Below are 26,571 nucleotides of genomic sequence, written 5' to 3'. Positions count from 1 at the left end.
GCTCTGTCAACTTTCTTATTTAATTCATATTAAAGAATACAAAAAAAAAAAAACACACACACACATAGTCGTACGTATTCTATATGCAAGCACATGTGGCTTGTGCGCATTTTTCCCACAAATGTGAGACAATTTTCTTGAGCCGCATTGCAATAAATCATGTTTGTCTTTAATACTTTAAAGCCCTTGCAATGCGCCGCAAATGAATTACAAGCTTCCTTCCCCTTTCCTCCACTCTAACTCCCCCAATTCCTTCCCGCCTTATCGGCGCTTGTCTACCTTTTGCCCATGGCAAAATTATTTTTAATTAATAATAAGTTTTAAGTGCGGCAGCACAGCGTTGTCCTCTTGTTGTTGCTGTTGTGTTGCACACCTTGTGGCAAACTCATTTTCATTTTCCGACTCCACTCTGGCGACCTGAACTTTGTGTAATTCAATGCCCTTCGTGTCTTTCGCATCTTTGGTGACTTGCGTTATGGCAGCCTCGTCGTCATCTATTAATTAAATTAAAAACTTCGTAGCTGGCATCTTGCTCATCAGCATTGGCCAAAAATGCAGACACGTTCCCGCCATCTCAGTTGTTAAGATATGCGAAAACATGAAAATTAACATGGAAAATGCAAATTTCTCCACTACTTACAGTTTTAAACCCGTTATTGTTGCAGGAGTTGTTATTTTTGGCAACTCCTTGGGGAAGTTTTAAAAGTGTTGCCAAAAATAAAGCCTGCAAAAAGCTACAAGTTTTTAAAAGTAGCCAGCAATTAGTAGATGCAAATATTACTTATTTTTTTATTGAAAACAACACAAGGCTGTCGTTGTAACAAAATCAATAATATTACAATTAAATCTATTAACAAATTCGATTTGTTTGCGGAGTCTGGCATGAAGTAGACAATTCATTTCGCAACAGACTGAGTATCCACTGATGGTCCACACAAGAGAAAAACAGGGTTGAGGATGCAGGTGCTATTGTAGAAAGATAGCAGATCTGCATCAGCATTATTATCGTTCCTCATTCCATGAAAATACAGCTGTTGATGGTAATATTCGTAAAGAACAGCTGACAAACGGTTCAAAAATAGAACAATACGATATAATGATTGACCTAACGAAGGTGTTAAATCTTAGGCAAAAATATGAATTTTGGTTATAGTGTTCAAAATCTTTATTAATTCACTAAAATCTATTTAATCGCCTTTAAAGGAATCCCCCACTGGTTGCATCTCTCATCGTCGATGCTGTCGGAAGATTCCTTTTCAGGAATGTCTTGCTTTACCTTTTCCCTGACGCATCCAAAAATGACGAGCACGATGGTTGTGAAAAAACGAGATTCTGTACAAAGCGATTTTACTTTTACAAGACACAAAAGTTCCATTAGAACTGATCCATTAGAATGCATGTGGTTCCTCAACGTCTTCAACGAAACAATATTTAATAGATTTTATTTATAACTTTTAGGCTGCAGAATAATAATAGGAAATAATACTATATACGACGCTTTATATATTATAATCTAAAAAAGCCTGATTGGGAAAAACGAATCAAAACTATTAATTATCCAATAAATACCTCCGACTCGATTTTCACAGTCAATTGTAGTCAGAGGCGTTCAAAGATTTGAGCAATCTATTCCAAAATATAAGTTTTAAATTAAATCTTATAAAAGAAACGAAACTATGAATAACTAATAGCTAATTAATAATAAAAAAAAAAAAAAAAAATGAAAAAAGAAGGAATCCTTGTGGGGGAAGATTTATTAGCAAATCCGGCAAACTACACAGCCGTGTGTTGTCAGAGATTCCGGAATTGGCTGAAAAGAGAGGCTTTTAGCAGGCGGAAATTAGCATTTCATTTTAAATGTTCACAGAAGACAAACCCACATACTCGTACATATGTTGGCAATGCAGAAAATGGAATGGAAATTTGACAGCTTAAAAGTGAAAATAATTGTCCCTTTCGATTTAAATTCAAAATTCCAATAGTATTTACATACTTTTAGTGAAAATTCCTTGCGAACGCACTTTAAGTTCCTTTTGTATAGTTCGCTTCATTACTCTCACTGTCGCTAATGGCCAATATGCAAATGTTTTAAACAATTAACCAATGCAAATACTTGTCAGCAGGCAGGCAGCAGACAGGCAGTCTGTCTGGCTGGCTGGCTGGCTGATTGAATTGAATTGACTGGGTTGGCTTCATTTGCGACGCTTGTAATACTTGACCGTCAAAGCGATCAAGGGGCGCCTTTTTTTAACAACAATTATGCATATTTACAAAAGTTAATTGCCGACGAGCATTGTACATTGTTGTACATGCCACGCCTACCGCCCACGCACATACCGCAGGAGTTGCAGGAGGAGCCAATGTTGCCAATTAACAGCATTATTGACTCAGTCAGCGTGATGCCGCCACATCAACGTCCGCCGGCGACGAAACGGATGAGGACGGGTGCGATGGACCTGCTGGTGACCGGCACTTTGAAATGTTAATGAATTGGCTTTTAAAATGACTCAACAGACTGGCTGGCTGACTGACAGACAAACAGACAGAAAGACGTGCAACACTTTTCTGAATTTCATAAAAAAAAATCAACATTCCTCGACGACTTCGACTTCGACTTGCCCTTTTGCGCCATCGCCTTTCATTCACTTGCCACTGTATGGTCGTTTGGTCCTTTAGCGCCGCCACTTAATTGATAAATTGATCAAATTTTATGCTTTAATTGCATGCTAACGCCAGCAATTGTCTTTGTTACAATGCCGAACCGACCACACAGACACACTCTACTATATATGGCATTACTCGCAATTTAACATTTCATTTCGCTGTCCACATACATCTGTTCGCGCAAATTGCGTTCCTTTGTTCTCTATAAATCTATCAAATGCGCTCGTTAATGCGCTTTGGCCCTATTTGTCATTTTGTCAAGTGTCGCGCCAGTTGGAAAGTCGTCGATGGTGAGCTTTGTGTCCATAGATACGCGTCCTAACCACTGCGGGACATGAAGTTGCAAAGCCAGCCACAACTAGCGTCGACACCACAAACAGAACAATGGACGGATTTGCTTTCGACTGGTGCCGACTTTTAGCTAAATACATTAAAGGACAGCATTTCATGTAAGCTCTGCCATTTGCTGCGAGGAATTGTAGAATAACCCTTGGTACTAAGTAGATGGACAGTTTCAAACTTCAGAAAATTTTAGATAAAATATTGAAATTGTTAATCTTATTGGGCAGAAAAGAATTGATTACCTGCAATGTTATATTTTTAATAGATGCTTGTACCCGAAGTGAGTGGGGTCAGCAAAAAAACTCTTTCTTTTGTTTCCTTTTTAATTTGTATATTTTTATATTGGAAAACATTATCCTCTTTTTTTTAAATTTTATTTTTATCTGAAGAGTATGTTATTATTTTATTAGATTTTATTATATATCAACCAATTATTCATCATCAAAAATTTTCAAAAAAAAATTTACTTTGTATTAGAGTAGACAAAGCAACTTAGAAAGGAATCGGCAGATTTTGGAGCCTGTTTTCCCCATTTGGAGCTCGAATTTTCTCACATGTCTTACTAAAACGAAACTTGTGTACAAAGTATTTTATGTGCAAAGTTATATATATTTTATGTTCGGAGACTATTCATGAAAATAATGACTATCTAATAATATTACAAAGCATAAAAAGCCCTGTAGTTTATTTATGAAGCTAAGGATGCTATATATTTTTACCTTAAAAACATCAGTTTCTCATATTTATCTGCTATTAATTATCAAGCATTGAAAATGTAACATTAAAGTCTAATATCTTAAACATTTTGTCCACCCAATAACAATTCCATATTGCCTGTTAAGACATCGGCTTCCAAGATGACTGGCTTTATAATGTTGGGAAACGTTATCGCATCGTTTATTTACGATTGACGAACAAAATAATTACCTATATAATATTTGAAAACTTTATTTGCGATCGTAAAAACTTTGCTCTTTGTGCGCATCAAAAACTATTTCATTGTTGGCCAAGTGTCATAAACCGCTTTATCTCTCAAGTAGAAGGATTTCCATTTAAATGCCCCAACTCCATTATGTATGTAAATGCCAAAGCATTTCTGCAGCTCAACACACCCATTCGAGCGCCTTAAACATTACTTAAATACCAGTTAAGTCCGAGAACTTAATGTTTTATGATGTGTTCTACGCAATAAACGTTTTTGCTCTGCTTCGGAAAAACGCATTAAACTCTGGCCTGCCCAGCCTGACGGACATAAAAACTGAGTAGCGTCTTGCTATTGCATTTGTTCAATGGATTTCGTAATCTTTTCCATTTTCGAAATTCTTGTGTGGCTGTGTGGCTTTGCTTTGATTCAATTTTGCTTTTATGGTGGCCAATACTCGCAATTTTCGCCTTTGTTGAATTGGCTTTGCTCCTTCCCGGCTACAAGCGGGAAGCTTGTCAGCAAATTTGTGGCATTTGTCTGTGTCCGGAGCTTCTAAAAATAAATCAAAATGGCGCACAGGCCTTAAAGTTTGTCCACATAGTTCGATAGTGCCAGTACCAGACAAGGGTCAGGCAACTAAGAAAATTAGATTTTGAATTCCACAACAGCGCACAAAAGTATGCAGTACTTTATGTTTACTAGTTGATATGTTTATTTGAGGTGGGTACGTGTGTGTGTGTGTGTGTAAAAGTGGTCGGTCAGTGGCACTTTTCAATCAAAACTTGCCTTTTCCACTCTCATAAAATATTGACAAAATGTTACACAATTCGTATGAGTTGCACGCAAAAGTTATAACTCATACATAAATACCATATTCGATGATGGCCCCAGAATACTTGTATATGTCTGTAAATATATTTTTCCTTTTATGCTTGCATTTACGTAATGCTCGGTCATGTGATGGCTGAGAAGAGGAAGAAGAATGATGTTGGCTGCTGCTCCCATTGCATAATGTCGATGCCATTAACCTTTCGCATTGAAAATAACCATGTCTGTGTATATGTGTGTGAGTGGCTGTGTGTGTGTATGTGTGTGTGTAGTTTATGTTGAACATATTTTATTGATTACATTTCGTTCTCTGGACTCGTGCCTTTGCCCAACTTTATGAGATTTTGGAGCGCAACCCCGCAGCCAGTCAACTATTCAGTGCATCTGTACTATACAAGTATGTGGCATTCTGTGGTTTTTGTTTTGATTTTTGTGTGGGTGGTTGCTTACTGCCTTTGCAACTCCGTCTGCCACATCCACATCTACACATCAGTTACACACACTCGTATGTATGAGTGAGTATGAGTTATGTAAGCAAATAAATTGCTTATTTGTAGCGACAATTTGCGGTAATTTGTGATTTCCCTGCATGGGCGTCTAAGTGTGGGTGACATCATTTTTCGCAGCAAGGGTGGATTTCATTTCCCTTTTCTGCTTGTCAATGCCTATTAATTAAACATATTTTCTGCTTTGACTGCCTTCTTATGCTGTGGCATATTTCATTCTACATACATAGTACAAGTGTGTGGGGGCATGCGGGAAATGCTTGATAAATATCATAGACATGTGCACATTTCACAGTCGCGCATCGCTTAAAGCGCAGAGAATGCGAACAAATTTTCGGAATTTTCACGGTCTGTTGGCTTCCGAATTTGGTTTAGTTTCCTCCAATTCAGACTCATAATCAGAAGCGGAATGTAATAAAAAGCAGACTGTCAATATTATTATTAAAGCCAAGAAACATTGGAATTTTAATTCCAGTTAATCATTTTATCAATTATTTCACATTTAATTGGTTGAAAGCAAATTAGTTACTGACTTTTTGTTTAAAAAAAAGTACGTAACTGGAGCTTACAAATCCGCTCGACGAACAGTGCGATTAAGTGGCTTTCATCGCTGCCTTCTGCTCTCCTTCTTTTTAAGTAATTTCATTTTAGACTTTTCACACTCTAATCAGTCAGGCAGCCTTTTCCGGCAGAATGGCAAACTGTGGTGCACAACTCTTGATTACAATTTATTGACTTTTTTTGTTGCCTGCTTTTATGCTAAGCCGGCAACTGAGCTTCTTTTTTTTTGTATTTTTTTTTCTTTTTGTTTCGCCCACTCTAAACATGTAATCCTTTTCTGACTCGTTTGCTGCTCGCTCAGCATTTGCATATCCCCTTTGCTGTACTGTGTCCGATGCTCCTCCGCCTGCCGCTGGCCCGCAATTTCCATTTAACGTGGTTGTATGCATATCGTTAACAAATTGCAGGCTCAATGCGCCGCAGCGAGCGCTTTGTACGCCATTTTTTGGGGCCTTTCCTGGCCACAGCTAGCATCGGGGCTACGCCTTTGCTTGCCTTAACTCGACTGCTAACTTGGCCATGTAAGCTAATACCCAGCCAATTTCCGTTGCTAGTTTTTTCCAGGTAACTCTTTACTTGCTTTTTTTGTTGTCGTTGTTGGTGAATGTGTGTACGTGTTAGTGCCTTTTGTATTTCCGTTTTGGAAATTAGAAGGCGCGCTTTTTGTCGCTCGCGCTGTGGGTTCTGTCCTGTACTGTGCTATCCAATCTTGCCCGACATTTTCCATATAAATTTGTATAAAAGCTTAGGCAATTTTTCGTGGGCCAAGCCACTCATTTACATATTTGACACATTCAAAAATACCCTCAACGCTGTTGAATATTGTTGTTGCCTTCTAGTGTTTACTTGACTCTCCCCTTCCCCCTCCCCTATTTTATGAGCTGTGACTATGAATTGCCTGTCGCATTTGTACAGCAAGCTTGAAGGCGCAGCTGTTTGTTTGCTATTTCTATATTTGTGTGTGTGGGTGCTTGTTGGGGCTTAAGCCTTTTTAGAAAATTTATAAAATAATTTCAAAATAAATTGACATTTGGGCTTTTAAATTTGGGTCAACTGTGTGGTGTGTGTTGGGCATTGGGTATTAAATGGCTTTGGCGCTGTGGCAAGTAATGCGGTTGACATGGTTGGGAGGCATTTGGTAGGCTAGACCAATCGATAATACCACACACCCACTACCACTACCAATTGGTGATAAGCAATACGAAAACATCAGCATTCAAACCAATTTGCTATCAATTGTTTACCCAACTCCCCCCAGCCCCACCTCAGCTAAGGTTGAGGCACACTCACAGAAATGTGAAGCTCAAAATTCATTTAAATACTTTCTAGACAATTACGCTTCGACACAAAAGTGCACTTAAGTTGCAAGACGGGGTCACAAAAAAGGGTAAATGTATTGTTTTTATTGGCGATTTATTAATACCCATAAGACTTTTGTGTCTATTGCTAAGACATTTTAATAATTTGGTTTTTATTCTTGTAGAAAATGCTTAAAAATGATCAATTCAAATAACGAGTGAAATTATGGTAGCGCTTTGTATTATGTACACTCAAAAAAAAATTTCAAATTGAACTAAAACATATTTAATTACTGATTTACATCAATGACTAATATTCAAAACAAAGTGTAAATCTAATGCTCAGATAACAAATAATTAAATAAGTAAACAAACAATTTAAAACTTTAAATTGAAGGTTTTTAGTTGATTTCAATGGAAAACTTCAAATAATTTTATAACTAAAGAATTTGGAAATTTATTTTCTAATACAAATACTCTATATAAATAAATAAATATAATATGCTTTCGTAATGCATTTCGTCATTAGTAGAGTCGTCAAAAAAGTATAAGAGTATATTTTATAATTAAAATAAATAATAAATAAAAAAAATTTATATTTTAATATTAAACTCGATTTTGAAATGTGCATCCTATGCCGTGTAAACATTTTAATTTGCGTGTGTTTCTTTATGAGTCCATCTTGCTCAACAACTCTGGTCTACCAAATATTGTGTAGTAGGATAAGTACCATCTTAAATCTCTTAAAATCTCTAGTTGTATAATAAGTAGAACACATTTCTTTTATCATTTTATATAAGTGGTATACGAGTGTAAGGAATATCATTCGAGTCCAACTCAACACTCTGTTGAAGTTGTTAACCATTTTCTTCTCTAGTGTAGTTAAGCCAAACGGACTTTAAACTTGTCTGTACAATATCTTGTGGCCCACAAACCACTGGCGTTGATTACTGGCCAACCACTGGACACACACAGACACGCACAGACATGCATGCATACACTTAGATGTACACACACACTCAAGCACTGAATGTCTTAGCTAATGGAGAGCATAGTTGAATGAGAGGAGAGGACGAGTCAAAACTGGCACGGACAGCATCTGCTGAGTGTCACGAGACTATGGCCTCGTTGACTTTTCAACATGCTGTGTACTGCCCCCTCCCCTAGTTGTGTAGAAGCCACAGAGACACAAGTCCACAAGTCGGCGCCACTTCAACGTTTATTGCAGCAAATACATTTTGACATGAATTTTTGGAAAAATTAATTTCATTATGGCTTGGCAGTGGGCTCCCTCTTGAGTGCTTCGTGTTCGTGCCACACTTGTGTAAAAGGCTTTTCGTAATTGATTTTGCATAAAAGCCAATTATAGCATTATGGAAGTGGCCACTTTAGGCGGTTGGTCTGAATGTGTCAAGCATGTCGCACTAATTTATACTCTCCCTCCCTCCCCCTCTATATTGCAGCAATTTCCCGCGAAGACGGCGAGGACTCCACACAGCACACGCATCATCCAATCCATCATCATCACCATCGCGGAGGACATGGTGGCCATCATAATCACGGTAATAAAGTTCCATACAACGGATATAACTCGGAGGAGTATTTGGACCGCTTGGAACCAAATGGCAATATACCCGCTGATAAAACAAATTGCAGATATGGCGGTAAGTGAGGCAATAAAGCTCTATCTCTCCCTTCACTATACATATATGTATTTTTAAGCATTGTCATTCATAAAGATGTATTTAAATTAATTGCCAACGCTAATCGAATCAATTTAAGAGCACGATTTGCTGCTTAGACAGTGAAACAAATTTCGCGATCTATCAGTTACTAAGTTTTACAGAAAAGTAATAAAATATTGAAGGATTTGCTTGAAACCCTTTATTGATTGATTCCTCAATTGAAAGAAGAAAATGGGTCACAAGATATGGATACCCTGAAATCGAAGGATGAACTAATATACTGAAAATTTGGAGTGTAAGAAGCCGTCTGTCTGTATGAACATCAAAAACTTTTAAGCTATAGCTGCTGGGAGCATCAAACCTATCAATACGCAGAGCAAGCGTAATACAAAGCGTATATGGCCTAGAAAATATCTCCAAAAATTTGTCGTTTTTTTCGTAAACAAACTTCGTATTTCAAAGTTAATAATATAACTGTCATGGGAATGATCTGTGCAATCAATTTTCCTTTAAATAAAGGATATTTGTTATGTCTGAACTGAACGCTGGGAAGCTAGGAAGACTGCAATTTTCACTCAAGTTTTATGCTGAAGAAGCGGTTTTATAGAAAATGCGACCTGCAAGCTACTAAAAAGAACCTTAAAGCATGATTCGATCGTGTAGAAAATTGAACTTGAATTGTGTTTCATGTTTGAGCAAATTTCTTCAAACTCGTTCCATTGTCTGAACAGCACTTAAGCATCGTCCAAAAAGTAATTTAATGAAATTTCAAGAGCATTTTCTTGGCGTTTAATTTATGCGTGTCTTTGCTGCTTATTCTCCATACCGTTGCTGCTGTTGTTGTATTTTTGTTGGAATTGGCGCTTTTTTTGGCATTGCTTTTGGCCAAAATTAGCTGGCATAGCTAGCTAGCGTGTCTAATTATAATCCCCGCAGCTTATACTATATAGTGGGAGGCATTCCCCAGATGCTTTGGCCCACGGAGACAGACAAATGATGCCTCCCTCTCTCTCTATCTATATCTCACTGCTCTGTACTTCATGCCCCTTCCACATTTCGTGTGTATGTGTGTGTCTGTGTGTGGGTGTGTATGGGTGTGTATGTGTGTGTGTGTAGTTTCGACAGTTTAGCGCTTAATTTATTTGCCACGCATTTTTCTGTCTGTTTTGCCTGGTCGGGCCATTTATCAAATTTTTGTCTCATTAGGCTACACAGCAGTAAGAGCTGTAGAGTATTTTGCGCTACTTATCTGTTAGAACGCAATTTGGTAATATCATCATTTAAACGCATTTTAAATGCCCTTTCATATTTCAACCGATAATCCTTGTTTGGTTGTTCGTTGTCCTTGGCAGTGCCATCATTTGTGCTTGTCTGTCAGAAAGCATCAAATAATGCGTTTTCCTTTGCGCTCCACTTGCCGTTTTTCTTTGTTGGCCGTTGTTGTCATAATTGTAAATTGCAATTTTATGCAAACAATACATAACAGAACAGTACAGTACAGTACAGAAAGGAGCAGCAGGGATGAACAGGAAGGGAGCGAAGCTATACGAGTACGGGAGCAGCCTGCATCGTTGACATGTTTGTTGATAAGGCATAGAGAAGGCGCCAACCAATGTAATGCCATCATTTCTTGTTCTTGTTGTTGCTCTTGTACTTGAAATTATTATTATTATTGTTGTTGTTGTTATTGTCCTTGGGAACATTGGCGTAGCGTTGAGTAGGAAGACAAAGTGAATGGGAATGGGCATGGGTGAAGGGGAATGGGCATGGGATTGAAGAGGCTGGCACTCCCAAGCAGGCAAGGCGTAACACAATCGGTCATAAAACAACGGAAATGAAAATATTAACAAGCAAATGCACAACAACAACAACAGCAGCAACAACAACAACAAAAGTAGCAGTAACGGTAACAGCAGCCAGCAACATGCAGAATTATTCATAACCAAATGGAAATATACATGCTCCATATATCTTCAGTTTAACTTCAACTTGCCTTTTGTCTTCCATGCACCCACTCGTATGTACATATACTTGTATATGTGTGTGTGTGCATGCCTTGGTGTATATGTGTGTGCGTTTCCACTTGGCGTGGCACGTGAGCTGAAACTGCGTGCACTTTCCGCTCGCTACTCTGAAGGCCTTTTGGCATTTGCAAAATTGTTGCTAACGTAATGCCAGCCGCCTGTCTCTGCATTTGGCGCTGGAGGTGGCGGCTGTGGCGGTACGTTTTACCGTTACCTGCAACTATGGCTGCCAGTTGCCAACACTCATCGCTAGTTGCTGTACCTTATGTTGATGGGGGAGAGCCAACTACGAGGGGCGTTCCCTTGGTTACTTGGAAAACTTGCTACTTGACAAGAATGTTAATTAATAGACAATATTTACGGCACTAACCAATAATTAAATGCAACGGAGAGAGATATTCAAACGCTAATTAAATGCACAAGTGGCAGGAAAATCGTGAACGAACAAGCCTATTACTTATTGACTTCCCCTCCTCCTCTCGAGGAAAGGTTTTCAATTTTTAATTGCAAACAAATTGTCATTTGTGCTATTTAGTCTAGCTTAGGTCTAATATACTTCTTTATACCCTGCAGCCAAAGGGTATATTAGTGTTGTGCAAGTGTACTTGTAACACACAGAAGGAGGCGTGGCAGACCCCACACGGGAGAATGACAAGACAAGTATAAGAGCTGGAATAACCAAATTTGTTATCCAGATTCTCCTAAATCCGAGAAAGCAGCTGAAGGTTAAATGTTAGAATTAAGTAATATTTCGCTCTCGTAAAATCTTGAATTAGTTTCGAGTACGCAGAAACTTCCCGAAAAGGTATAACGACATTCTTGCAAACGTTTGTCGACAACCTAAAAATGTCATCATTATCAGGCTTGGCAGAAAACAAACACTAATTTATATAGTCCCAAGAGCTTAATATTGATTTTAAAGAAGTGTTGTTGGCTCGCTTTTACATACAATTTACTAATTGTACGTGGAGGAAATAAAATGTTATATTTCACGATAGCTTAAAGCTTTATCTGTTTGTCCATAAATCTTGCCTTGATTGGTTCTCAACTTTCGAAATGCCAACGACCTTTCGCCCAATCTGTAGTTTCATGTTCTATTAATAAAGTTTGCAAACAACCCACCCATTATAAAGTTATATAACTCACAATAAATTATACACTTTCAGAGGCGAAGCGGTCGCCGCTTCGTTATGCAACAAAAGGGCGCCTCCAAGTCCCCACCACCACCTCCCTCCTATTGCTGCGCTCAACCAAGCAAAAGCAATTTCAGTTTTTCATGCTACTTTTGTTGTTGTCTTTGTAGCTGTTATCATTGTTGTTGTTGCTGTGATTATATGATTTATAAGTTATCTTCAACTCATCGTCGTTTGTTTGCCATTGAAGAGGAGAGAGCAGCAGCAATGTCAGTGGCAATGGCAATGGCAGTAGCAGTGGCAGGATATGCGCAATTTATTTCCAAAGCTCTTACAAAGATTATTGTTTATATGCGCAAATTATGCGAAACACACCCCACATCCCCACCCACCCCACCAATCCGCTCACTCAGCAGACACATTTGTTGCCCATCAGCAAAAGTTTGCAACGAGAAAATGTGAAACTCAAAAACATATTTTTTTAAATCGCATAAAAACATTTGACAAACTGCCGGGCGTGCCGTGCCTTCTACTTTTGCCTTAAATGGCTGCCACATAAGTGCTATACATGCGTATATTGTAAATCACATTTAACAATTATGCGTGACATATAAAAATATTTAATTTGCCACAAAATGCAACTCAGGGTGGGTGCGTCTGCCGCTTCTTCCCCTATTCTGCATCGCTTCTGCCGCAAAGTGATAAACTGTGCGAACTTTTATGAGCACTGTGGTGAACTCTGACACATCCCGGCAGTTCGCAAATAAGAGGGGCAGGAAATGGGCTCTCTGAACCTATGATTCTGACATTATAAGAACTAATGCTGTAAAAGGTCGATTTGAAATACCTTTAAGACGATGACACAATCAGATATTTATAAATATAAAGAGCAACTGATGTACTGCTACCAATCTGATAATCTGGACGCATATGAAAAGCTAAGAACAGACTAAGGAATATTTATTTTATTCATTACCTAGGGAATCACTTAACAGTGGTTTCTACGTGCGATTTATTACGAAATCGGGGTTTGTGCCAAATAATGTGAAAGAGTTTAATGAAACTTCTTCAGACCTGCCCAACTAAAAACAGCAAAACCTTCTCAAATGGAACTCGATGCAGAGCCCGATTTCAAAAGAAAGGTTTAACCAAAAATGGAGAGGAATCGGACATAGAGAACACAGAGATACTCTGTGTTTCTGTCTTCACTTTATTTCTCTTATATTTTTCCCAAGCCGGAAAAAAATTTAAGATAAATTCGTTATCTTCAGGATTTTCGTATATTCGTAATTCAATAATGAAAGAGTATTGTTGGGAGTGCTGTCCCATTGCTGTCATTTGAAAGAAGTTTAAATGAGTCATAACAAGTTTCTCATTATAATCATCCAGCATACGACTACTTCCCCTCACAGTTCTGTACTAGTACTGCTGTACTGCTGGTTCTTGCTGCTGGCATTTCTGAGCCAACGTTCACAGACTAAGCCTTTCAAGTGTCTTCGACGCACCTGTAAGCCAACTTTATAGACGGGTCTTCCCAAATACAAAAAAACGCAGCTTCTTTTTATGCGCAAATAAATCCTTTTAACGCTTTATTTGGCTTTTGACGCAGTGTGTCAGGATGTGGTGGGAAAGGGAAGTTCGTGGTGGTGGCTGCCAACTTTGGGGCTCGGTTTGTTTATTTTTATTTTTCACTTGGCAACCAGCACAACACGCATATATACTCGTAGACATACACATATACATACAAGTATATATGCATAGCTAGACAATCCCCTTTTGCAAATATCCATCCTCAACCCACCAGGCTGGCGGGCTGCTCAACCTTTGTTTTTATTTACGACGACTATGCCTTGAAATATCCCAGCTCTCTCTCTCTCTCTCTCTTATTTGGATTGCCTACACCGCCTCTTCCTCTTTTTTTAAATATGGCGCGCTTTTCTTGCACCCCTCTCCCATTTTCTTTGGTTGTTGCTGTTGTTGTGTCTTGACTTTGTCTATTGTTTTGCTTATTTTTTGCACGTTTCCTTTTTTTGTGACTGCGGTGCGAACGGAGTACATTGCTCCTGCCTCCATTCTGCATCCTGCCTGCCTGGCTTTCCTTTCTTCCTGCTTGTGCCAAAGTGTCTGTGATTTAAATTTATTGGCAAAATACTTAAAGTGATTTTTTTTGGGTTGTGGGGGGTGGGCTTCATTTTGTGTTTGTTTGCTTTTGTTTTTTTTTTTTTCTTTTGTGGTGGTGCTGGTGGTGGCAACTCTTTGACATTTCTGTTGGTTTTTCTTTTGCGCTTATTAGACACACTTCTGAATTTTTTGCGGCCCTTTAACCCCCAACTCCAAACGGCGGTTCATTTTAAAATCCTACGCGACAGTTTTGACAGCATGGAGCCACAAAAAAAGAAAGAAGAAGCCCGACCTCTCCCACCACTGTGCGACAAACACTGCCTTGCGGTTAGACAACCTTTCTTATGGTTTTCCGTAACCGCAGGAAAAACCTTGTCAAATTCGTTGCAGTTTATTAAGCGAGGAAAAAACACGTCGCCTCGTTCTTTAGTCGTAATTGTGCTCGGTGTCTGTTTCCCAATGATTTGGGGGCGCATTCATTTTGTTTGATGTGGTAAAGAAAAAAATAGAAATAAATAAAGATTCTTTTTGGTTAGCTAATGAAGTGCCTTTTTGGCAATGATATGGAAAATTTGCGGTTTGCTCGTTTGTAAGAAAATAGAAAGTGGCGGCGAGTGGATTCCGTTGTGGACAGACTGTCGCCTCGTCAATTGCGACGTTTTTACGGTTTCTGCACCGCACAGAAAACATTTGCATTTCTTTTTTGGCAGCTAGAAAATGGAATGGGAATCAGAGTTCAAAGAGCAAAGAACAAGAGGCATTTGATTTGGAGGACTTGGAAATTTTGCAGACAGCTTAAAGGCATTTCTAGAGCTTCGAAACTAAAACAGCAGTTAACTGCACACTTTAATAATCAATTTTTGAAAAACTTTTGCAACTGTAGGCAACATTGCAACCCCTCTATACCAACCGTCTGCTAAATTGTCATCCCCAAGTTCGCTCCGGTTCGGTTCGGTTGCAGACAAATTCCGCTCCACTCCCCCCTCACCACTGTCGTCATTTCATTTTTAAACCCACATCAACATCTTGTTCATTTCTATTGCCAATTTTCACTCATTGTATGGTCAGAGTGAAGAGAAAAAGTTTCTAGAAAATATCTTTTGACAATTCACCGCTTTATGCATACTAAGCTCATTATGGCCAGCATAAAGCAAAGAGAACTACACAAAAGACGAATAACTTCCTTCTTCTTCGCTGCATTCTTTACTGCTCCTTTTTCTCAGTGGTTTTTTTTTTTTTTTTTTTCATTTTATTCGAAATAAGGGGGCGGGCGACACAGACATTTTTAAACGAAAATTTGCCAGAAAACTTTTTAATAGTGTGGCAACCTCAACCCCCAAATCTCCGTTCAACCTCCAACCACGATAATTTGACGCGCATTTTATTGCAACTCGCTCTGGCTAACAATGCCCCGCGGACAACGCCCGCCACATTTTTGAGCCACCATTATGGGTGAAAAAGTGGCGCAATATTAAAATTCACGCTTGTCATTATAATTTTTTGTCGCTGTCTGCGATGATAATAAAACCAAGGAAAAAACTTTATCTTGATGCCGACTTTATGGTTGATGCAATAAACTGTACTGTAAGGTACACTGTACTTGAACCCGATTTTGCAAAGCAATCTTTAAATAACGTTAAAGACATCAATATCAAGGTTTCTACTTTCCAGCCAAGAGTAGAGAACTTTATACTCTTGATTCTTGATGACTTGATGGTAGCATTCGATTTTCCACTTGTATTCGATAATATAAAAAACTGTATAAAATGGAAATGTAAAGGCATGCCAGGTTTCAAATAAGGACAGCAGTATTTATTTAATAAACTAAACTATGATGTATATATCTAAATACTTGGGGCGAGCAAAAGAAATATTTTGGAAAGGAAATTTTGAGGTTTTTCTCATGGGAGCAGATTACAGCCGGCAATTGTGTTGGACTTGTTATCGGCTTAGACTGTACTTTTTTGAACAACAAAATGTGTAAACCAGCTTCTCCAAAAGTAAATAACGTACAGTTTTTAGATAGCATTTTTTTGATACCATTATCTAAATGCAGTAATGAATAGAAGGTTTGAATTAATCGAAGAAGAAGAAGAAGAAACTGTTTTGATTCTGCAAAGACACCTTTGTATGACCATTTTAAGTCTAAGTCTCCTTACAACTGCAAGATGGATCAAATGTATAATGAATATCTATATGATTTTTGTTATTCTTGGTTTATTATAGCAATATATAATTCCCAGAAATATTTGTATTCTCATCGGTAGTATTCACGGCTGAGTTACAGCTTAGTTGGACGCTGCTTCCTAAAATTATTCTGAGCTTTTACATTTTAGTGTGAAATGACACGACCACTGACCAGGACATCAACGTTGCAAGGCTACGTCAATCGATAATTTTGAGTTTACGATAACACATGTAATAAGCAAGAATACTGCATTTACAGTAGCATTATATGTACTTCCCATCTCTGCTTTAACAGCTATGGCAAGGCTCTTATATGCCATCGTATAAGTGCATATAAAACAAGAATTTAGTTAAAGGCTTTAAAATTGTCTTTAAGAGGGTCATTGAGTTGTTTTTGTTGCAATCAGCACTTGTGCGTTCCAATTTGAATGATAGCTGAAGTATCCTTCCATAATGTCATCACAGCTCGTAGATGTGCATATAAGCCTGGGGCCAGACACTCACTCAGTGTACCGAAACCGCCCGCAAAATTAAGATTCATAATGGGGCACAGCTTTGGTGGCGGTTGTTCACGTCTGTGTAACTAACGGTAGTGGGCTTATGTGCGTGTGTGCATTTGATATCCTTGTAATACATTACACAGATATTACGTAAATTATAAGCAACTCCTGCCTGTGTGCGAAGGTCCATGGGGAGCTGCGTTCGCATCGCCACTCGCTGTCCTCTGCTCGCCACTCGCTGTCCTCTGTCCACTGCCTCTTGCCTGGATCTTGCCTGGTCGTTGCAGATAACGTCTCCGTTATGTGTTGACTCTGACAGCCTTGGGGCATGTGCTTTGGACTTGCCGGCCTACCTCGGCACACGTATGTGATTTGGTCAGTGACGCTTCCTGTCTGCCCGCCTTTCACACGCACACACACACACATCGAATAGCTTTGACTACTTCAAATTTTGATTGTCATTTACGTGACTGGGCGATTGTGGGCAAGAACTGAATAACTCCTCCCTTTCCATCTCTGTCTCTATTGCTGTGTGTGAGTGCGTAAGAGCCTTTTCAAATGAAATTGCTGCAAATTATTCCCATTACGTTTTTGGGCCTGCTTTTCAAGTTGATTGTCGTTTACATTGGGCACACACACACACACACACTCACACACACATGTGGACTTTCGGTTTGGACGTTATTTAAACAGGCAATGTTTGATTGGCAGTTGAAGTGCACAATACCCATAGTAGAAGCAATGGGCAGTGCGATGCAAAGCTTTCAAATCAACGTGAAATCCGATTCCGATGAACCAACTGCATTTAAGCATCGAAATAAAAGACCATCGTACAAAAGGGTCGATTATTAAACTAGATAACTAAGTTTTCTGTTCATCGAAAATGCAGCAATGCGAGTAAAAATCTGCTTCAGAAATTCCGTAAATAATAGAGTGTAATATGTATTATTTGTGGTTATTAAATAAAATTAAAGGTTATTCATGTCATGTTCACAAACGTGTTCTCGCTTCCGAAGTCAAACTGTTGTTACTCTACAGATATACCTTCTTAAGCTACCCTGGACGTTAGTTCGATAATAATCTGCTGGTTAAAGAGCTGTAATTGATTCTTTTGCATAACTACATGTTGTATGTTTTTCTAAGTAAATACTAAACATTAGGAATTGGCCATAATGTGCAACAAATAAACAATATATTTACTTTATGTAATCAACTTCTTAACTTAATTCCTGCATTTTATAACCTTTAAGTAAATTTTTGATCAGTGATGTGTCTAGCAACCATTTTTTAAGTGTTCTAATAGAATATTTTTTGGGTAACAAACGCTGCAACAACAATTGTACCAAAAGTGTCAAAACAATTATTGTACATTCTTCTTCATACCCTGTGGGATTTCTTATCGAAGCCGAAGCTAATAAATTTGTTCTTGTTTTTGTAACCAAACAAATAGAAGCATCTACAAAACTTCTTTTAACCGTACTGCTTAATTGTGCAGGTATTCATAAAAGAGCGGATTATATACCATTTATGTAAGTTATTGTAATAATAACAGTAAATTAAATATAGAAAAAAAATTAATTATTTTAATCGAAATCATTCTGTATACTATACAGCTGCCTGCTCAACCCAATTGAAACCATATTAATATCATAGATACATGAAGTATTTCAAAATCTGTACAATAGAAGAGGATCGATATTGCAATCATTCAGGATATGCGATTAATTACAATAGATGATAAGATTAGCCGACTTTGCAACATTGCCCCACTGTGCCATTTAATCTAGCTGCCAGTGCTGTGTTGGACTATCAACTACTCGGAATGCGTACATTGTTGTCGTCGTTATTGCTGCTGGTGCTGTCAAAAGCTATCCTGTATTGCATTGCCCCGGCCCGGGAATTGTCTACGTGGCTTTTGTTTTCTGTCAATTTTTTTCCTTGAAGCATAGCCTCCTAGGACTGGACTGTCCATGTTATTGTCCAGTTTTTGTGGACGCTTATATACAACAAGTGTAAACAATGCCGCGTCGTTCGCGTGGCAGTTGCGTTCAATTCAATTGCTTTATGATGAACGTTTGACGGAAGCGTGCAACGTTGTTTTTTCTGTTCCCACACACACTGGAAGTGTGCACGCTTTATTTGCAGTTGCCACAAATCAGTGGCAATAACCACCAAACAGCACATAAGCCGCGGGCACAATACCATCATCGAGGCATCCTTCGGTCTGTATTTGCCTGAATACAAACAACAACAAAAAACCCTTTTGAAGTTAATTAAAAAATGCAGGCCACCGCAGCAGCATTCGCATTCGTTCGCATTTCCAATTACTTAAACATGGTTTTGTTGCTTGCATTATTATGCCACGAACAGTTGTAAAAATATTATTGATGAATCTTCAGCTGCAACAATTCGCACATTCGCTTTGAATTACTGCAGTGGAAGAGACACAAAAAATATCCATTTTATTGCTTATTAATTTTTCTCTCTCTCTCTCTCTCTCTGGGCTCTTATTATTATTACAAACTCCACCTCCTGGGCAGCTGCATTCAGCGGCAATGTCGGTTGCAACTTTTCCTCCGCCCCACCATTCGTATTCGGTGCAAATAAATTGAATTGAATTTCTTCTCAGCAGGCAGCTGGCCTGGCCTGGCCTGGCCCGGACCAGGACAACCAGGGCAACAGGATTTCGATGGCAGGCAACTCTTGATTCTTGGCATTATTATGAACTTTTTCCACACATTTTTATTTTGATTTTATTTTCCCATTCATTGTATTTTCTGCAAGCTTGATGTGGCTTGTCGTTGGCGGAGATTGAGCGTAGCGTTGTGATTGTTGTTATTGTTGTTGTTGTTGCAATATTAACAATACGTATTAGAAACCAATTCATTTCATTTCTATTGTACAATTTCCGACTTTTTGTATGTAAGTAAATAAATAAAATAAAAAACATACGACAAATTGATGGCGTGTTGAAAATGCTTCTTGGTGGTTATAAATCAGACTCCTTTAAGCTGTTGTCAAGCGTATGATTTTAACGAAGGGCAGCAAGCTAAAGCGTTCAGAGGATATGGGTATAGAGATGCAACTGTATAAGCTATTGTTAAGCATATTCGATGGAAAAAGTCCAAGAAATGGCTTAGCAGTTCAGTGCTGTCTGGCATACTTGTATAATTGTCGTTTATAATAATTACTGGGCAAGATCCACACACCTCGAGAGTAAACATAATATATTCAATTTTTCAATTTATTCACTTTACTTACAATATTGGATATTTACAAGGCTAGGCTATAGATTATTTTAAGTACTTTATTTTTGACAACAAAATATTGAATAATAATAAAATTATAAGATAAATGAAGAGAATAAAACCATTTCTATAATTATTTCCTTCGAGTATATGTTGCAAATATTCACATTTATTCTATATCTCACATTATTTGAAGTAAACATAAGTCGTAAAATTCAGATACCAATCAAAACTATATATTTTTATTGGGCCTAGTTTCTCTAATATTAAGTATAAAGTCGAATGTTTCTAAAATAATCATATCTTTGATATGGCAAGGCTAACGTTTATATCTTGGAAAGATATTTGAATTCTACGATTTGATATACCTAAGAGGATTTATAATAAGATGTCTATGCAAAGCATAGCTCGCTAGAGCCATAAAGGGCCAGTCTGGGTTATAGCTTACATTCTCAGAGTAAAGTTGCGAGAAAAAGTTTTCAAAGTAAGATTTAAATTTAATAAATATTACATCTTACATATTTGTAAGACTAGTTCCTTTTTCTTATTCGATTTGGCCTAACTATAAGATTTCTATTAGCAATGCTTTTCTGCATGAATTTTAATAAAATTAACTTTTCTCCACTCTTAAAGTCGCTTCCCTACTACTCTGCATTGCTCAATGTTTTAAAGCGCTCTCCTTTGTGAATATAATAAAAAATGTAGCAGCAGTTTAGTTTCTTCTAAATTCCACGCACTTCTTGCGCTAGAAAGCAACCAAAGACGAAACGCAAAATACAACGTCCACAACCCACATCCTGGCATGTCCTGGCGCCAGTAAACGCAAGCTGTGCCGCACCCGCAACAATGTGTTGCATAATGGCAACGTTTAGTGTGAAATTTTCTGCGGTCTTTCTTTTTATATATGACGTTCTTTTTTCCATTTATTTTCTCATACATACACACACACACACGCTTTTGAAATTGTGCGCATAAACTAATTTTGCATGCATGAAATGAGTTTCACACAAAAACAAAGAAAAGACTAAAAATATAAAAAAGAAGAGGGGGCAGGAAAGTGAAAAAATTACAGGCCGCGATGCTGCTACTTCTGGTCGGCCGTAGTACTCGTTAATGCTGTTAGGGTTAAGTTGCGGCCCGACCGCGCCTTATGCCACTAATTGTGTCACAATGATGAGCATAATTTGCGCACACTTTGGCACAAATAATAACCAGCACACACACACACACACACACCCGTTTTGCATAAAAAGGGCTTTTGTGTCATCATGAGCACAAAGGCACAGGCCAGGCCAGGCCAAGGTGTGAGTGTGCGTGTGTGTGTATGGCAAGCGGAAATTAAGCATACGCCACGTGAGCCTCACACACACCCGCGGCCTTTTGCAGTTGCACATTTTGTGGCGCCAGCTTAGACACACACTTACACATGCACACACACACCTAACAGTTGACTGCACTAATTTTCCGCTTGTAATTTAATTTTGCATGCCACTTTTGCCACGCCCAGTCGCCGACACCAAAGCCAACGCCTCTATTTGCCTGTCCTCCTTAAATTACGCACAGTGGTTGCGCCGCGCAAAACTCCAATTCTTTGCACATTTTGGCAATTTTAGAAGATAGCTTCATATTTCCCATTCAAATAATGCCTTAATAGTAGTCCTAATCTTATTAAATATTTTTATTTTTTTGTATTGGTTCACACTCAACGTTTTCGAACAATTTTTAGGTCCAACCAAATAATAAATTGTTAAAATTTTAGCAAATTATCTTTATAATATTATATGATAATATAAATCAAAGTTTTCGCATTTGTATCGACAGCGCTATTTGTTGATTTTCTAAATAAATAAAAATAAGAAAAATAATGTCACCCCTGAAGCGCTACATCTACAATTCCCAATATACTTACTATACTATATAGACCTTTAATTTCCATTAAATTCTACTACAGTATTGTATTGTATTGTCCCACAATATTATTAATCAATTCCTAAAAGAACTGTTAAGGCATTTTGAAATTCGCATGAAGAAAAAAAACAAGCCGTTCAACAAATATTTTCAAAAAAAGAATTAAGAATGCTGACTACTTTTCCTTAAGTTTCATATCAAGAAGTCTTTTAATATTCAATGTCTGCATACACTATATAAACTATATTTCAAATTTTAGTATTAAATGAATCCCTTTTTACATGATTTGTTTTGCAAGATATCGATTATCTGAATAAAATAGGTCAAGAATCTGAATCACTGTGCATCTTGCTTGCTTGCTTTAATCCTTGTGCTTGACACGCCACCTGGCGGCAACAGCTTTTAGTATTTCATTTCCTTGTTGCTGTTCTTGCTGTTGTTGTTGCTGCTGCTTTTATGTTTACTTTGGCACACTCATTACTGGAATTTATTAAATGTAACCGGATGCCGCAGCTGCACTCAGGCATGCGGTCGTCAACTTTTTTGGAATATCCATTTCCATGTGCTGGCTGTCACTTAACCCCTGACTGCCGTTCGTCCGCCTTCCGCCTTGCGAGTGCACATCACATACGTATACTTGTATACGAGTGTGTATATGAGTGTTTGGTGCTGCTTTTAATTAGCATCAACGTCATTTGTCTGTTGTGTCAGACGAAAGAAGCACGGCCTGCCAACAATTTCAGTGTGTATCGTTTTTCTTGGCCAATTTAAATGCCACACTCACACACACACATACACAGACACACGTCTGCACACTCTCAGACTGGCAGTCAACCCTTCACACACGCCTTAAAAATATGCTGTCATATGTTAAAGCCAAGCCGTCATTCCGAACCACCCACGAATAACTCATCCCATTATGATGAATGATACGACGACGCTGACGCTAACGCCATCGCCAATTGTTGTTTTGTTTTTGTTTGTGAATTACAAACAAAATGTCTAAAAGTAGAAAAAGCATAGACTACCCTTCTCTTAGTACCGCCCCCACTCGCCCCCCCCCCCCCCTCACCCTCTTGCTTGTTGCCAACAATGATGGAACAAAAGTAAACAGTTTGACATGACAGCGAAATAAAGTATCTGCCTGTCTGCCGCCTGTATGCTATACACTTGTATAGAGAATACTCGTATATATGTATATATATGCTATATAAACGTTAAGCGATTTCTCGCATCAGTCGACGCGTCCTTCGAGAGTCCACCTTCTTCCCCCATCCACTTCCTTCTTCATTCGTCCCAATGCCTCTTTTGTTTGTATTCGTTGGCACAAAATTTGCTCGTACAAGAAAAGTAATTTTATGTAATTTGTTAAGTAATATTGTTTGTTTGTCTGTGCCTCTGACGGATGTGGGTGACGGCTTTGCTTGCTGTTGTTCTTATTGTTGTTGTTGTTGTAGTTGTTGTTGTTACTGGCGGTTGCTGTGGCGGCTGTTGCAGCAACGCCTTACAAGTTAATTACAAAACATCAAAGCCGTTGACGTGAAAGCCTTAAGCCCAGCATTCAACGCAGTTGGCCAAAGAAGAACGTGTTCAGGATTTGGCCAAAGAAGCTCTCTCTCTCTCTCCATCTCCCTATCTCTTGTGCTCATCATTGTTGTTGTGTTCATGTTTCGGTGGCAATCTCTGCATTTGTTTGCTAATGCACTTGAGTAGTGCTTACATGCTTTCAAATTTGTTGCACGTAATGAATTGTCAGCTAGTTTAATGCTTCATTGCATCTAATGGAAAGAGGGATTACACACTACAAGTACAAACAAAACGAACTGCAAGGATAGAATATTGTAAGCAGGATATGAGATTCCAGTGTGCCAGATAGATGGATTGGCAAGACAGGCTGACACCTTTAGTGTAAACAGTAGATTTACAAACGCAGGCTCTCGCCTCAGATAATAAAGACGAAATTAAAGACAAGAAAAAGTACATGGAATATTGATTATGAAAAGAGTATAACATGTTGTTCAATAAATGAGCTTAAATAAATGATAAATAATAATTCGCGATTTTCAATCAGAAATAGAGAAACAATAACAAAAATAAAATGTACTTAATTTTAAATAACTTAAGCTATAAGTGGGAATCGGGGGAGGAATCTGCTCCCCGAAACTGTTCACCTCTCTGCTGATGACACCTATTCCCAACAATTGTTAACTATAATGGCCGACTTACCCACGGATAATCGGACAGTCAAGCGGCACTTAAGGCACTGGATTTTAATATAAAAACCGTCCTTACCGTCCTATTGGGTCAGTGCTAGCCTCATATGGGTACCAGAACAGAGGAACATTGCGAAATAACCACCGAATGGTTGAAAGGAGATCCAAAAAACCAAGCCACTGATCCACAAAACAAAACTACAAAAATCACTTTACTTTTTCAAAATCAATTAGTTTGAGATATCGTAAGTGGGGTGAGGAAAATGATAACCAAAAAAAGAAGTTTTCCATTTCCCATTTTAGATTAAACGTTCTTTTATTTCTTCCAAGTTTTTCCTCCCTATGTGTTTTCATTGAAGTTGTAAAATGTTCATCAATTTTTATTTGTTATCACACGACAGAAATAATTGTTAAATTTATCATGTTTCGGCAGTTTCGCACAGCATGAAAATCTTTATTAAATTTTCTATGTGGCTAGCTGGCCAGTTTATTGGTACCACATGTGGTATGAGTAATTACTGACAACTAACAAATTGCTGTCAACAAAGCAAACACGTCACTGAACGCCTCAGAGCAATTAATAATTTTCACATCAATATTGAAGGAGGGAAGGAAAATCCTTTGACGCTCACCACATTCCACACAAGTGCCGCACAAATTGTTGCGACGTGTTTTTTCTGCACATCTTGTAAGTTTGTCTGAGCCTGGCCGAAGGCGACAACAAACATAATACAGGAAAACAGGCATGCCCTTTACATAATTGGAAACGCTTTTCATTACAGCAAGCACAGGACAAATGAAAATCGATAGACGATGTCCGTTGTTGTTACTGGTTTGAGTAATTAAACACAATCAAGTCACACTTTTCCACTTTTCCATTAGTCCAGATTCTCCCATTTAATGGGGACTGGACAGGGGAGAGGACTTTGTTTTTAATGAAAATGTGCTCCGGCTTGCTTCTGTGGTTATTTGTCTTTGGATTTGCGAAGAGCGAGCAATAAATTTTTATTGAAAGCAAAATAATAGCAGCACAACATGCCTGGGAAAGAGTTGTTTAGATGAGCCACCCACCCACCCGCCTGTCTGCCTGCCTGCCTGCCTGCAGACGAGCTTCCCTGTTGGTTAAAACAAATCCAAAGTCGTGTTAATCCACACGCACAAATCAATTTACTGCCCTGTCGAATAAAATAGTAGAAGCCAACCGAATAGAGCTGGCCAGCAGCAGCGTCTGTCTGCTGGACCACAAAATGGAGCTATAAATAAGCGGTAATTGGAAGTGATGAACGAAAGGATATGTTGCTGGTAGAAAACATTCAGCTCCCCACCGCAACAGCTATTGCCCCACCCGACCGACCCTATTATGGCTTCTATGTGCCACCAGCTGGCTTCAGGTTGGTTGCTGGCTTACTTAGTTCTCTGTTGGCCATGTTCGCCGACTCGAGCGCTAAACCAATTTCGTGAGCAGCCAAAATCTCTAATCAAATGTCAATACTTTATTCAATAAAATAAAAACATATACTTACTTGCCGTTTGCTTGCTTTAGCTGCTGTGCGAAAAGAAATATAACCATAGAGTAAATCTTTTTACGACTTCGATGTGCGCCACGAATGCTTTTATTGTCGATAGCAGTGGACGGAATAAGCCATTAAATGTGCTTTGAGCCAATTATTACGCGCGATTTATGCTTTTTTTCGTGTTTTTTTTTTTTCTTCTTTTCTTGTTTGTCAACAAAGTTCGGACAACATGCACTTCCACCTATAATGGCCAGGAGGGGGCTCTGTCTGTGTATTAGTGCTGGTGGTGTTCAACAAGCGTGTAATGCCCCACAGAAGTGGTTGGGTGGTTGGATGAGTGGCTGTGGGTGGTGGCTGGCGTGCAAAATCAAAAGATAAACATGCATAATTGATTGTAAATCATAAAGTTGTTAAACTCGTGTGCTCCTAGGGTTATTTTGTTCGGTTTTATTGCTCTTATGGCTCAGTTTATTTGCTACGACAACAAGAACAATTTTTGGTATGTGGAACAGGAGGCATGTGAAAATGCCAGCTAGGCTTTCAGTTTAATGAAATTGTTGACCTAGCCATGGGTCTCACATTGAACATTCAACATCACATTAAATTTTGCAACAATTTCACATGCTTTTCTAGTGAATTGAATTCAAAATTGTTGCACGCACTTTTTATATAAATTTGTATGATTTCTTTTAAAACAAGTTTTAATCAACGAAAATACCTGGTGGCTCTGTTTCTTTAAGCAACTTAAAGCATCTTACAACAACTGATATGCCAAAATATAATTATATTTACAAACCGTATGTCTGATTTTATTTCTTGAAAAGTTAAGTTTAAGAGACGAAGACACCGGACTCTGCTTCTTCAAAAACTCATTACCTTTGTTTTTCAAATTACGGCAAGAAAAAGCGCTTCTT

The 26,571-nt window shown here is 38.4% G+C and overlaps 1 protein-coding gene across 2 annotated transcripts in view; it reads left to right on the top strand.

The window, feature by feature from the left end:
• The window catches only part of LOC115632185 (cyclin-dependent kinase 14), a 165,464-nt gene that overhangs the window by 111,825 nt on the left and 27,068 nt on the right, over positions 1–26,571 (top strand). For both annotated transcript variants that reach the window (XM_030529220.1, XM_030529221.1), the window contains exon 3: positions 8,588–8,788. In XM_030529220.1, the coding sequence (XP_030385080.1) occupies positions 8,588–8,788 (201 nt within the window). The remainder of the gene's footprint in view (positions 1–8,587; positions 8,789–26,571) is intronic.

This window comes from Scaptodrosophila lebanonensis, unplaced genomic scaffold (genome assembly GCF_003285725.1).
Source record: "Scaptodrosophila lebanonensis strain 11010-0011.00,11010-0021.00 unplaced genomic scaffold, SlebRS2 tig00001415-arrow-pilon, whole genome shotgun sequence".
In the NCBI taxonomy this organism is placed as follows: Eukaryota; Metazoa; Arthropoda; class Insecta; order Diptera; family Drosophilidae; genus Scaptodrosophila; species Scaptodrosophila lebanonensis.
The sequence above is the reverse complement of the archived record's forward strand: the minus strand, read 5'-3'. Positions and strand labels throughout refer to the sequence as shown.